This window comes from Tachyglossus aculeatus, chromosome 18 (genome assembly GCF_015852505.1).
Source record: "Tachyglossus aculeatus isolate mTacAcu1 chromosome 18, mTacAcu1.pri, whole genome shotgun sequence".
Classification (NCBI taxonomy): domain Eukaryota; kingdom Metazoa; phylum Chordata; class Mammalia; order Monotremata; family Tachyglossidae; genus Tachyglossus; species Tachyglossus aculeatus.
The window spans coordinates 5,788,860-5,803,986 of NC_052083.1; the positions used below are offsets into that span (position 1 = coordinate 5,788,860).

Genomic DNA, 15,127 nt, shown 5'->3' on the forward strand with positions numbered 1-15,127 from the left:
CATTTCATTTATTTCCACTGGACCGGTCTTTTCGCCCCTTAAGCCCCCAAGAATTAAGGTCTAGTTTTCACTGACGGGAGAAGCAATTTACCACTCACGAAAGGTCCTGATCTTGATGGCTGGGTTCAACTGAGAATATGTTTATTTAAAAGCAATTTTAAATATTAAAAAAAGTAGAAATTAACACATACAGTACTGAAAGAGTGTCACATTAAATACATATGTAAAATGACAGAGTGTACTGATGTCAAAGCAAATAGCATTCAAATGAGAAGTCAAAATTTAACTAGAGGCACTACTAAATCAGGTTCCTATACAACATGAACTACGCAATAAAAAAATAAATAGCAATTGCTGTTCAACAGTAAAATAAAGACACACGCTATTTGCAGACCATACTTCCCCTCCAGGGGAAAAAAACAAACACAAATATGCTATTTTTTTCATAAGGTTTTCTATACCTTCAAATACTATGTCATGTACAAAACTGCAGATAGTGGGCTGAGTTTAAGTCCGATGTTTGATTTAAACTCATCCAAAGATCACAAAATGAGCTCCTAGTTTTCTTATGTCCCACAGAAAGCTGGAATAAATGAAACTAATTCTTGGTGCAAACAATTTCACCCAAAAATGCATCCTTGGAAGCTACTCCAACAGGGTTCAAAAGAACTGATGTTTCCCTCCATTTCATTTTATAAGTCTAGTTTTTATAGGGTTTGCTTTTTATCAGTTTATTTTGAAAACCCTTAAAAAGTACCCCAAGCCACAAAAATGAATAGTAGTCCATCTTTAAAGCAACTTTAAACATTGGATTAATGGATAAAATGGATGCGAGATAAATTCATGTGAACTTCCTATCTTCAAAAAATCAAAATATCTGAAACACTGAAATTGATAATGCGATGAATTAGATGAAAGCAGGCTTTATAATTCATGGTGTAACCTTTGTTGTTTTGGAATTAACTACTGTTCTGACTGACGAAACAATCATTTAAAAACCACTTTCGAGTAATGGATACTCTGGTTCTGCAGTTTTTTTCATGCAAGGTTAGATTGATACTGAAACTCTCATACTAATCATTTATATAGAATTAAATTAATATTCACCAACTAAAGCAGAGTAACTGGGCTAGGAATCTCCTGAAGGCTTTGTTTTGAATGTGGGCTTTTATGAAAAAAAAAAAAATACTCGCTGCCAAGCCTGCCTGCTTAAAAATATTAGTTAAAATATTCTGTTGCCAAAAGAACAGCCTACACAAATTACAATGCCAGAACCCCATATGAAATTCAGAATCAGTGACACAGGACTGTACAACAAAGCTATTTTGTTCTGTTCCAGATTAAGATGGATACAAGCAAAACAAAAATAAATAGTTATGTCCTTAATGATGCAGTGAACAGTCCTGGGAGGGAAAAAAAAAACTGAGCAGGCAAATTGGCTGCAGAGAATGTGTTTATTCATAGTGCAATTCAGAGCAGCGTTCAAAGACTAGATTATGAATTGTCAAAGGAATTTGTGTGCTGGCTAGTGTTTGGAATGGGGAAACATATCTACAATTCTGGTTTACTATAGCTTTAACAAAAATATTGCCCTTCATACCTGCATTTTTTAACTGATGAGTTGCTAAAAGACTTGGTCTTTATACCTTGATTTTCCTGAAGAATGTTTTCAATAGTTTAAATTTTTCCAGGAACAAAATCTGAAAAAATGAACTCATTCTTAAAATTTAAAAAATGAACTCATTACACACTTCAACAACATTTGGGGAGAGGTCCTGACAATTCTTATAGGAAGCCAACTGAAATTAAACAAATACCACTGCAGTCTCTTTATGTAGCTTAAATCGTCATCGCCCTTTAAAGGAGTTATGGTGTTCAATTTGAGTGATATGTCTATGCTACCCCTTTGTAAATGGTGGGTTTCAGTAAGCTTCTAAACACATGCATAACAAAAATGGGCTAATATTTTTGGTGCAGTCCTGGTCCCTGAAAAAGGAAGGAGAGCAACCTGTGGGACACCTGTATTTTTCACAGAAAACTTTATGGATTTCTTAAAATACTTGCAAGTGGAAACAATGTGTTATTTTTCAAATCAACGTACTAATACAAAGGTGATTACTTGCGCGGTGGCATGGCGAGCTCCTTAATTAGACATGAACTATGTGCTTCACTGGGTCCCTAAAAGTCAGTGAATATTTCTTGGAACTAACACTCAGACTGAAGGGGAGCACACTTGGTTTGAAATAAATACCAAAGAGGGTTTCAGAGCTGTAAACTGAGTACACTGGGAACTGCAGACTGGTTTGTCATGAAGCTAAATGGTTCACCTGAAAAACAGTCCTACTCTCAGCTAATGTGGTCCTTTAATCATGTACTGGAGAATACTGCGTTTCTAGGAACAGAGTCCATTCTGTACACTTAGACTGCTGATCGAGACCACCTCTACTGGGAAAGCTGAAGTTCATACACAACTTGTAACAGCATAGACACAGATGTAAGTGCTGGGTGTCGAGGACGGCTGTAATTAGCCCTATGAGGCAAGTCAGCTTCCAAGGTGACCATAATACTGGCAAAGGCAGAGTTACACGGTATATTTACAATACATATGATCATTCACCTCATGAGGTGGATCTTAAATGAATTCTTATTCTGTAACAGCAGCTATATACACATTGTGCACAGGAGTACAAGGAGGCAGCAGCCGTTTGCTTTTGCTAAAAAGCCCGTCTTGCATGAAGGATGTGCAATGCTCAAGTTTCTGTGGTTTGCTAGTCGGACAGAATGTGTACGAAGGACACAGGGAAGACTCCTTTTCTCTCCGGATGCCCTTCAATGTGGCCAATCTGGAGGGAGCAAACAAAACAATCAGATTTGGAATGGTGATCAGATAATAATAATAATAAAACAACCATACTACTTGTTATGGGACACATACAATATGATCAGATCAGACGCGGTCCCTGTCTCACATGGGATTTATGGTCTATGAATGGGGGGGAAGAACAGTCCTTAATCTCTATTGTACAGATGAGGAAATTGAAGCACAGAGAAGTTAAATGACTTGTCGAAGTCACAGAGCAGGCAAGTGGAGGTACACATATTAGGACTAACTCCCAGGCCTGGGCTCTTTCCTTTAGGTCACACTGCTTGTCAAAGATCTTCCCTGCTGGAATAAGGTGTCGCTAAGGTAGTTTGTCTTCACGGGGCTCAGACAGATCTGGGAAGTTTCAACAATCGCAAGGTTTGCCACTAACTTGTGAGAGGCTAGCAAGGATGCTGGTGGCCTTCCAGGACTCTTCCTGATTGAATTCAAGACGAGGCAACAGGCCTCGTGCCTTACAAAGCCAAGGAACGGAAGATGAAGCACTCCGCGGATGAACTTAAAATGGGAAATACTTTGGAACTATTGTAACTGCAATGTTGCGACAAGAACGATGGATGTGCCTTGGTCCTGAGATTTCAACTGGTCGTGTAGGTTCCTGGTGCTGAATTATCATGCTAATGGTTTACAAAGTGCTATTCCAGTGTGAGCAGAGCCAGGCAAACCACAGGCATTAGAATGCTTCGATAACACTACTGGCAAACCACTGGCATTAGAATCACTTCTCCCAGATTGTAAGCTTTTGAGGGTAGGGATCATGTTTACTAGCTCCACTGAAGCCTCCTAAGCTCTTAGTACAGTGCTTTGTACAGAGCAAATCCTCAATAAATAGTACGGATTGAGCACCTGATTCCTTCGAGTAGGTTCCCAGGCTGAAGCCTTGTGACTAAACTGGAGCTCATCTGTCATTTGTGGTAGGAGATGCCATCCCCATCGTGGTGAGCACAGTGCTAGGTCCAGGAGAGCGGGAATGAAATCAATCAATCAGTGGCATTTACTGAGTTCTTACTATGTGCAGAGCACTGTACTAAGCACTTGGGAGAGTTCATTAAATCAGAATTAGCAAAGCTGTTCACCTTGTATCCTCCCCAGCGCTTAGAACAGAGCTTTGCACATAGTAAGTGCTTAAAAAATGCCATCATTATTATTATTATTAATAATATTTCCTGTTCCGACTGTGAGCTTCAGGTCTAGAAGAAGTAGTTGGGGAGAAAGTGAGAGGACCAGTCCATCACGACCTTGGCTAGGAGGCAGGAGCAAAAGCAAGAACGTCCACCCCGTAACCTTCAACATGTGAATAGCAGTACATACCCACCACTCTTGGTCCTCTTCTCCAGTGACCACAATGACTTCACCCTCAGAGAACGTAAGCTCATCATCATTATCCGCTTCGCAATCGTAAATGGTCTTCACCCTCCGAACTTTGTTTTTCCCCTTTCACAAAAATAAAAACAAGGATTAGCTGGAAGAGAAGGCAGAAGTAACGGAACCCAGAGCTCAGGGAAAGACGAATGTGGTCAGTAGCTCAAATCCTCATAGGAACTATATCCTTCAGGGTTGGGGCTGTTTGACGTCATTAAACACCCAGAAGCGATTAGTAAAGATGGCTTACAATAGTCATTAAGTGCTTATTATGTGTCAAGCTCTGTGCTAAGCACTGGGGTAAATACAAGATCATCAGGTCAGACACAGTCAATTTCCCATTATGGCATTCACAATCTAAGAGGTAGGGAGAGCAGTTATTTTATCCTTATTTTCCATTTGAGGAAACTAAGGCTCAGAGAAGTTGAATGACTTGCCAAAGGCCACAAGAGAGGCCAGTGGCTGAGATGGGACTAGTACCGAGTCCCTTGACTTCTGGTCCCACATGCTTTCCACTAAGCCACACAGCACCGCCTCCGTCCCTCTCCATCCCCCCGCCGCAACGAATGCACCCTCATTATACAATCAACAATCTGTTCTATTCAGGTGACCCATACACTTTGCTTTGTGGTTTAACCTCGGAAAGGTCATTGTGATTTGCCCGCAGGGGGAGTAAAACACCCACAGTACCCACCGTATTCATCTTCCGGGGCAGCGGCACAGGAGTCTCTGGCTGGGTGGGCGTCAGGTCATTGGATTCCTCCGAAGCCTGCTTTTGGACGGCGTCTCTCGATTGTGTACTTGCAGGAAGATCGACAGGGTGAGGCCTCTGATTCACCTCCCCGGGCTGTGCCTTGGGTGATATTTCTCCCCCTTGCGATTTAGCCAGCGCGTCTCCTAGCTGAGGCTTAGGGGGGAGATCCTTCATTTGAGGCTTGGGGGGCAAGTCTGAGAGCTGTGGTTTGGGGGGCAGATCACCAAGCTGAGGCTTGGGGGGCAGCTCCCCAGGCTTTGGGGGCAGGTCGCTGAGCTGAGGCTTGAGGGCCACGTCTGCAGGCTGAGGCTTGGGGGGCAGGTCCCCGAGTGGGGGTCTCTGTGGCAGATCCAGTGACTGGGGAGATTTCTGAAAGATGTCTAAAGGGGTGCTGGATTTGTCAATGGAAAGATGATGACTGGCGTCAATTTTTCTTAGTGCCACTGGTGGAAGCAAACACAAACAGTGTGCCCACTTGAATGCGGCAAGACTCAGGCCACCCCACCTTCCGCCCATCCCATCCATTCGCTTAAGAAACCCCTGTTGCCACACACAAGATAGTTATCAGAAACAGGCAACTCAAACCGAGGCATCTGAGTTAGACACAGAATCTCCAAACTGGGTTAAACTGCCTGTAGCGAGCAAAAAGCCTGGTATTAGAAGGTATTCCATATGTCCCTCTGAATAACTTGTACACCTTTGGGCTAAAAACATGTATATCTTCAGCTATTGAAGACTTTGCAAAGTTAGCTAAAATGTGTATACTCTAGAGGATTTTTGAAAATAACTGCGAAGTGAGGGCCCAGGCGCATTTCTTTCCAAATTCGGCCCTCTCCCTTTCCATTCTGGCTCTTTTGTTATTAGGACAGGGAGTAACTCGATTCACAGAGCTATGTTTCCCTGCACTTTACAGGTGTCTCTGCAAACTGCCTGCGGATGAGAAAGAAAGCTCAGGTTCCCTGATAAAGTCTTATCAGCTTGATTCAGTTAAGCAGGCAGTCCTATGGTGCTGGCCATCTGCTTTGAGGCCCAGGACACACTCAAGGTTATCAGGCACTGGATTTTTAGCCAGTGGTGAAACTCCTCTCCCAACAGAATCATCACCGATGACACACTCGCATAAGCACTCAGCTCTGCCAGAGTGCTGGCTTTCTTGCCATATCCTTTAGACCGTAAACCCGTTATGGGCAGGGAATATGTCCATTAATTCTGTTAGAGCAGCAGCGTGGCTCAGTGGAAAGAGCACGGACTTTGGAGTCACAGGTCATGGGTTCAAATCCCGGCTCCGCCAATTGTCAGCTGTGTGACTTTGGGCAAGTCACAACTTCTCTGTGCCTCAGTTCCCTCATCTGTAAATTGGGGATTAAGACTGTGAGCCCCCGTGGGACAACCTGACCACCTTGTAACCTCCCCAGCACTTAGAACAGTGCTTTGCACATAGTAAGCACTTAATAAATGCCATCATTATTATTATTATTACTCTCCAAGAGCTTAGTATGGTGCTCTGCACTTAGTAAGTGATCAATTAATATCACAGATTGGTTGATTGATCCTAACTAGTATGTGCTTAGGGATTCAGGGAACATTTGTCCAATAAAGTGAGCCTGACTGGACTCAGCACTCAGCGGTGTTGGATGGAACAGCTGCACATGTGTGGCATACACCATCGTGTGATTTTTTTTTCGTTTTTTGGTATTTGTTAAGCTTTTACTATGTGACAAGCTCTGTTCTAAGTTCTGGGGTAGGTACAAGCTAATTGGGTTGTCCCTGTGAGACATGGGGCTTACAGTCTTAATCCCCATTTACAGATGAGGACACTGAGGCACAGAGAAGTAAAGTGACATGCCTAAGGACACACAGCAGACAAGTGGAGGAGCTGCGAGTACAGCGTGACTTTTTTCTTGCTAGGGATTTCTCAGGAAGTTTGCCCCTGAGTTCTAGGAACTCCAGGTGGACATGGCTCACACTTTCCGTTAGACAGAGGGGGTAACTTTCAAATGCTTAGCAAAAGACCTGTGAAACCATACACAAATGTAGAGTAGATGCTTGTTTGTTTGCACTGACTGACTCACCCCGGAGTTATGCACTGTTCCTCACCACTGATTTACCCATGAACCCTCAAAGCCCCATACTACGCCTAGTCCTTTTAGGGCTCCTCTCCAGCCAGTTAAGAAGAAGAGAAAATTACTCAAGTTGGGCTAGAATGGAGGGGACTAGTACAGAACTAGTTCAACCCAAGGAAGGAACTCAGTTAATATAACTTGTCCTTGTATCCCAGACATATGTAATATATATTATATTACCTCTATCTGGAATTTCTTTTAGTGTCTGTCACCCACTAGAGTGTAACAGGAGTGTAAACTCCTCAAAGGCAAGTGATTGCTTCTTCTAAGTCTACCAAACTCTCTCAAGTACAAAGCTCTGCACACAGCAGGTATTCAGACTGGCCAATGAATATGGATATGAGAATAATAATGATGGTATTTGTTAAGCACTTACTATGTGCCAAGCACTGGAAGACCCAATCTCTGAGGCTGAAATAGTGCTCCTTTCATATCTGCCAAGACAGATCTCCACCCTGCAGTGCTGTTTCCCCTTTCAATACCTCTCTCCCAGCTCTCTGATCCTACAAGGGTCTAATAGGTCCTCTATATTCCTTTAACCTATTCTTGTCAAAGATCTTCGGATGAGAGTTTGAATACAGTTCAAAATAGCTTCCTCTCAACAGCACAAAGATAAGGGATTTCTCTCAAAATTTAAAACTTCACTTTGTAAATGGAGGGGATAAGGAGTGAAAAGAGACTCAGTCAGCCCAATGCTTTACTTGGAATCAATGAGCACTTCCACTAGACTCTAAATTATATGTGGGCAGGGACTGTGTCTAGTAACTCTATTGTGCTGTACTCCCCCGAGTGCTTATGACAGTTGTCTGGACACAGTAAATGCACAATAAATTCCATTACTGATTTATCAATTAATGAGCAGACCTGGGTGAGCAGAAAACAGGCCACAGAATATATGTACATGATGTGTTTCTTGCTTGTTCTCACCCCCAGGAGGGCACGGCTGGTGAGTGAAATACTTTCCTTTGGGTGGATGGCTTAAGTACTAACTGGAGGCAGGTAGATGAACTAAATGAACTCTTAAGACCCTTGTTGGACCTGTCAAATTAATTCAGTAAAAAGTCTTATTTGGGGGAATTTCTTGCATCCAGGCTTTTACTTAAGGGGCTTAATATTTTTGCCAATTTTGGTCTAGCTTTCAGCCTCCCACAGACTGGTATTTCCAGTCTTCTCAGCTGCTCTGCCTGTTCCCTTAACCTTCCTGAAATGAGTCTTTGCCAAACCTGTCATTTCTGAAGCTCTACATCTCTTCATTGACTCTGGGTCACGTTCACTGCAGGATGTAAAGAAAAGAACTTGAAGAGAACTCTTACCTTTCTGAGGTAGTTTAGGAAGAACTCTTGGACCCAGGGCAGTCTTTGCAGAACCGGTGCTGATTAACAAATAAGTAAGTTTAGCATTTAAAATTGCTACACCATCAATCCCTCCAGATTCCATTACGAACTCAAGGCGCTCTCCATGTATTATCTAATTAAAACTCATAAAGCCCCTCCAGGGATTAGGGGAACAGTCAACACTCAATTTTCTGTAATTGGGAGGGGCAGGGAGACCACAGATAAATGAAACTCAAAGATAATTCCAATATCTTCCATTTTAGTGGATAACTCCAACTTTCCATCCCCAACAAACCTTTCCACAGAGCTAGTACAAGTCAGTAAAATGGATTGACTTGAAATTCCATGTTTTTATCTGCCATTACTAACCATTTGGTAATTATTAGAGGAAAGTATTTGGAGAAAGACAGGTACGTGCAAGAAAGACAGGTAAGTGGAAGAAAAACAGAAAAGGAAGCAGCGAGGACTAGTGAAAAGGGCACTTGCCTGGGAGTCAGAGGACCTGGCTTCTAATCCCAGCTGTCAGTTGCCTGCTATGTAACCTTGGCCCAGTCACTTAACTACTCTGTGCCTCGGTTTCCTCATCTGTAAAATGGGAATTCAATGTCCAATCCCCCTCCTAGTTAGACTGTGAGCCCCTTGTGAGACAGGTGTCCAATATGATTGAACTGCATCTCTACCCTAACATTTAGAACGGTGCTTCACATAAAGGAAGGGCTTAACAAATACCACAACAAATAAAAATACAAAAGGATTCTTAATAATCCTTGGGCTAAGATCTTTAGTTGGCAGGTTCATCCCAATTTAAAAGATGAGGAAACTGAGGCACGGAGTTTAAATGAAGTGGTGAGGTGAGGGCTTGCCCTGACGATGACTACTCTTTCACTCTTACGCAGCATTCATCATATTAAACAGATCCACTTAGATCTGTGAAGTTAGAATAACCACATATTGAGAACAGTGCCTGAAAGCAATGACCCTTAAAAAAGTCTGGGGAAGGTGGGAGGTGGCCTAACCAGTTTAGTCTATCAATCAATCGTATTTATTGAGTGCTTACTGTGTGCAGAGCACTGTACTAAGCGCTTGGGAAGTACAGTTGTAAATATTTTTATGCCTGTCTTCCTGATTAGAATGAAAGCTCCATGTGGGCAGATAATGTGACTTTTCTTTGTGTTGTGCTTTGTACAGGTCACTGTCCCAACTGAACACCCTATAAATACCTTTAACAACTATTACTACTGCAGACTGCCTGGTTCTTGGCCAGTGACTGGGATGGGATCAGCTGAGAGTGGATCAGGGGGACATATTTTCCCAAGGTCCCGCTGCCCCAATGACCTTCACTGTCCCAAAACTGTGGATGATTTTTAAAAAAGCATCAGTCCAGGGGCCACTGGTTCCTTCATGCTTGAGAGCGGCTCTTTCAATGGCAACTGTTACCCATGTCTACTGCTACGATCCAACAGACCAGTGCTAATTAACAGTATCTTCCACACTGTGCATGCATAAATACCCCCCCTTTATTGCGTTGTTACAACCATTATTATCCACTCCATTAGAGAAGCATGGTCTAGTGGATAAAGCATAGGACAGGAAGTCAAAAGGACTTGGGTTCTAATCCCGGCTCTACCACTTGTCTCCTGTGTGACCTTGTGCAAGCCACTGCACTTCTCTGTGTCTCAGTTACCTCATTTGCAAAATGGGGATTAAGACTGGGAGCCCCATGTGGGACAAGGACTCTGTCCAACCTGATTAACTTGTATCTACCCCAGTGCTTAGCACAGTGCTTGGAACAGAGTAAGTGCTTAATAAATACCATGATTACTGTTATTATTATTCCTGGCTAGAACCTAGGAATACTCTTATACCAGACCAAAGAAACATAGGAGGAGGCAGGGGAAATGACTCACGATCTGGTGAGTTCAAGCACTGTCTACCCTTCAAACCTAGGTTTATCATTCTCCTGTGGGAAATTTAAATCCAAATGAGCCAGAATGATTTGGATGTCTAAGGAGATCTGCATGCAGAAATGAAAAAATACATGTAGGCTTGTTTGGCAAATGCAAATCTATTAGCAAAGCACCAGTTTCAGAGAAAAATGCTGCTTTGGGCAGAAAAATTGGAATGGCCTCCTGACACAGGTTATTACATTAATTTGCAAAACCTATTGGTGTTAATGAGAAGCAATCTACAGTACCAAAGCTCACTGCTTTTCTGATCTGCTTGAGATTGTACAGGCTCCATATCCTGATTAACACTACCACTGCTTCAAGTAAATCCCGCTGGCCACAACACAACACAAACCTAGACTAGGCTACCAAGGAAGGTTGACAAATGTTACTTCCAGAAGAGAAGACACCTATTTATCTGGGATGATTTAGGTTCGATTTTGTCTGGAGACAGGAGAATGGACTAGTTGACCTGTGGTGGTTTCTTCTAGGCTAGTGATTCTCTAAAATCATTTGTCACTTTCTACTTGTCTTTCTGGTTGAATGACTACCAAGGCCTTTTGGGTCTTGGTAATATAAAAAAAAATAATTGGATCAGCTGTGAAACAAGAAGCAGATTCAGCTGGGGACGTAGTATGAAGTAGTAAGGGACCAAATAATGATAATAATATTTGTTAAGTGCTTACTATATGTAAAGCACTGTTCTAAGCACTGGAATAGATACAAATTAATCAGGTCAGACACAATCCCTGTCCCATATGGGGCTCCTTATCCCCATATGAGGGAGACAGAATTTACCAAGACAATAAAATATGGGAGATGGGTGTCAGCGAAGTCCAAAACTATTCACTTATGCTAATTCACCTTTCCTGTTTTTAATGTGAAACCAAGACCATTCCCATTTGGACCAAAGGATTTTTTTGTTTTGTTTTTAATGGTATTTGTTAAGCGCTTACTATGAGCCAGGCACTGTACTAAGCACTGGGGTGGATACAAGCTAATCAAGTTAGACATACCCATGCCCCTATGGGGCTCACAGCCTTAGTCCTCATTTTACAGATAAGGTAACTGAGGCTCAGAGAAGTTAAGTGACTTGCCCAAGGTCACACAGCAGACACATGGCAGAGGAGGGATTAGAAACCAGGTCCTTTGATTCCCAGGCCCATTCTCCTTCCACTAGGTCATGCTGCATCACGTGAAGGATGAAAACATTCTAAACTAGTTATTCAATGATGCCAATACTTGGTCCATTATCCAGTTCATGCTGAGGGGACTGATACTCCAGGGTGACCTGAAAGTCTTAAAAAGGATTTATTTAATAAATTATTATTATCCCACCTGAGTGAACACTATAATCTTGAAGTTACATGGGCACTAAATACAGTGCTCTGCACTTAGTGCTCAATTAATACCACTGATTATATGAGGTGATAGCAGGGATGGGGAAAGTGACAAGGAGGGTAAGAAATTCCTACCAGATACTGATGTGGTATTTGTTAAACACTTACTATGAGCCAAGCACTGTGCTAAGTGTTGAGGTAGATACAACATAAACACATGGGACACAGTTCCTGTCCCACAGGGGGCTCATTTCTAAGAGAGAGGGAGAATGGCTACCTCATCCCCACATTACAGATGAGGAAATTGAGGCACAGCAAAATTAAGTGACTTTCCCAAGTTCACTCAGTAGGCAAGATGTGAAGCTGGATTAGATCCCAGCCTCCAGTCCCCAAGACCCTTGTTGTTTTCACTAGGTCATGCTTCTCTTGGTAAGACCAGCAGATGTTCTGTCTGCTCGTTTCCCAGGGCAGCTGAGAGGCAGGACTTGAAGAATGAGTTCCCAAAACACTGTCCTGCTTGTAACACTAATGTTGGGTTTTCTCCTTGTAGGTTTGGTACCCGAAGGGATTTTCTGCAGGACGATTCTCCAAAATGTGAGCTTGGCCCGGCCAGTACAGCCTTTATCTGAATCTGGTTTGAGATGATCTATGTCAGAAATTACAGCAAAGGTTCAAGATTTCCTATGCTCATTCATCAAACCCTCTGGCAAAACTAGGGGGTGGTTCCCCCTGATTTCCCAGATTAAACAGGGTGGTGGTAAAGGAGAATGTCACCACTTGACTCATCATCGGAGTAAAAAAAAAATATCCTTTTAACCAAAGCTTTCTTATTTAGCTTTGACAAAAAACAAAACCAAACAAAACAAAAAGACCGGAAGAGAGAAAGAACAAATTTCTATTAAGACTTCAAAGAAGGAAGAGAGAAAAGGAAGGAAACACCCAAACCCCTAATCTGATGCTTCTGAATCAACTATAAACCCTTCCCTGTCTACTGTGCAAGATTCCATATTGAGAAGCAGGCTGGGTGTGCTTTAATAGAGCAGCTGCTGGGATCACTTTCCAGCCTGACACCACTAAGCCCTCAATTTACAGGTTTAGTGCTTAAGATATTCAAAATTTTCCAATTCTCTCCTGAAGCCTCGCCTCTGAAATAACGTTAAGCAAACATGGAAAAGTGTTATTTTGAATAGAGATTGTGAGGGCACTATTCAAGCAGGCACACTACGGCTAAAGGAACATCACGTCAAAGGGCTTTAGAAAATTCTGAAATGTCAGCGCTTCAAAAGGATGAGAACCCAAATACGATGAGGTGTTTTCTTAAAGCAGTAGCATCCAGCCGCTTCCAGTTACTACAGGGATACTGGGTTGTACAGACTTCCCAAGGCGATACTCTGGAACATTTTAATAGGCTAATTTGATATTTTGATTCATTCTGACCTCTGAAGTGTGGTTTTACAAAATACATCCTCAGGACTTGGGGAAAATGCAATGAAAACCACCAACATTTGCGACTGAGAAGGGACACAATTAGTCTCTCTCTGGGTTTACATTTAGAATACGGGGATTTCTTGCATTACCACATTGTAACTATATACTCAGGAGTTTAACCTAATGTGATCCTGACAGTTGTGAGCTTAAGTGTTTAGTTTCTGTGACCTTGACCCTGGTTCCCTTGCCAGGCCATTTTTAAGTGGAGGTGTGCCCGGGAGGAAGGGGGTAGAGTGTGTGCTGACATGGTTGGAGTTGCATTTTCATTCATTCAGAAGCATACTTACTTCCTCCCCACCCTACAGTAGTTTTTAGTTTGTGCTTGGGGTCCTCAGTATGGGGAGGGTGCTGATAGTCATGGGGGCTTAGGTCTCTAGGGATTTGCATGTACTTCCCACCTCACCACACATGATCATTCCCCCTCTGTTTCTCCCTATGTTATAGGGAGGGGATGCCCTTTAACAGTGAGGACAGAGTGAGATGCTTGGAAATCTGGTTACACTACGAGGGAAGTGGAACTGGAAAAAAGAAGTAGGGAGACAAGGTGGGAGATGTGAGGAAAGTGGGGGAATAAAAGGAGGGAGGAAAAAAAGGGAAAAAGGGAGAGGGACTAGATGGGGAGTTGGGGGGAGAGACAGCGTGGAGAGGAGGGAAGCATTCATTATATATGTATATATGTTTGTACATATTCATTACTCTATTTATTTTACTTGTACATATCTATTCTATTTATTTTATTTTGTTAGTATGTTTGGTTTTGTTCTCTGTCTCCCCCTTTTAGACTGTGAGCCCACTGTTGGGTAGGGACTGTCTCTATATGTTGCCAACTTGTATTTCCCAAGCGCTTAGTACAGTGCTCTGCACACAGTAAGCGCTCAGTAAATATGATTGATTGATTGATTGATTGATTCATTGCCTCCTCTGGCACAGCCCAAGAGGACTCTCAGTTCTGTATGGGTCAGTACACCTGCGTCAGTGTTTTGTACACTTCACCGCCCAAAGCGTGTGCTCAGTAAATACCACAAGGACCATGGCCCCGACATGACTGCCTGAGCGGAGGTGGGGCAGGGTTAGCGCCGGGTGAATTGTTCCAACGGGGTCATGTCTCCACTGGACCAGCTGCAGGTGGTACTGTTATCCACACTCTTCTGTCCCACCCAAATTAGGACAGGGCGAGGGTGTTGCACACTACACTTGACATTACTCCTAGGGTCAGTTCTGGATTCCAGCATCTGTGCGATGTCCGTTAAATACCCAGCCGCGTGAATGGTGAATCAGGAGGGCCGACAAGACCAACTCACCTCGACTGCTGCGACATTCCTTCAAACTTGTTTGCGGTTTTGCTGGAAGATGACGGTCCCATATCATTACCTAAGGAACCAAGAGAATCTAGTAAATGCCACCTTGTAAAGGGGATGTAAAGAGACACGTAGATACGGAACAAAATGAGATAAGTGGTTGGTAGGAAAGTGCTTTGGAAAAATACAAGTATTCAATTATAAATATTATTGTTAAGAACCCGACTTCCCTACTAATCCTGTCATCACAAAATGCGAACCATGTTCACTAGACTGTAAGTCCTACACTAGATTGTAAGCTCCTGTTGTTTTTTTATTTTTAATGGTATTTGTTAAGACCTTATGTGCCAGATGCTGTACTAACCGTGGGAGTAGATACAAGGTATAATGAGGTTGGATACAGACCATGTCCCACATGGGGCTCACTGCCTTAATCCCCATTTTGCCGGTGAGGAGGCTGCGGCACAGAGAAGTTAAGTGACTTTTCCAAGGTTACACAGCAGATAGGTGGCAGGACGAGGCCATGCTGCTTCCTCCTCGCTGGCAGGGATCATGTCTACCAGCTCTACTGTACTGGAATCTCCCAAGTGCTCAGTACAGT

At 42.9% G+C, this 15,127-nt stretch overlaps 1 protein-coding gene across 3 annotated transcripts in view; it reads right to left on the reverse strand.

Moving 5' to 3' along the window:
* Positions 1-206: 206 nt before the first annotated feature.
* The window catches only part of ASAP1 (ArfGAP with SH3 domain, ankyrin repeat and PH domain 1), a 202,503-nt gene continuing 187,582 nt past the window's right edge, over positions 207-15,127 (reverse strand). For all 3 annotated transcript variants that reach the window (XM_038760067.1, XM_038760066.1, XM_038760065.1), the window contains 5 exons: positions 14,530-14,599; positions 8,434-8,492; positions 4,938-5,440; positions 4,193-4,315; positions 207-2,843 (listed from right to left, as the gene is read on the reverse strand). In XM_038760067.1, coding sequence (XP_038615995.1) covers positions 2,769-2,843; positions 4,193-4,315; positions 4,938-5,440; positions 8,434-8,492; positions 14,530-14,599 — 830 coding nt within the window. In that variant the 3' untranslated portion in view covers positions 207-2,768. The remainder of the gene's footprint in view (positions 2,844-4,192; positions 4,316-4,937; positions 5,441-8,433; positions 8,493-14,529; positions 14,600-15,127) is intronic.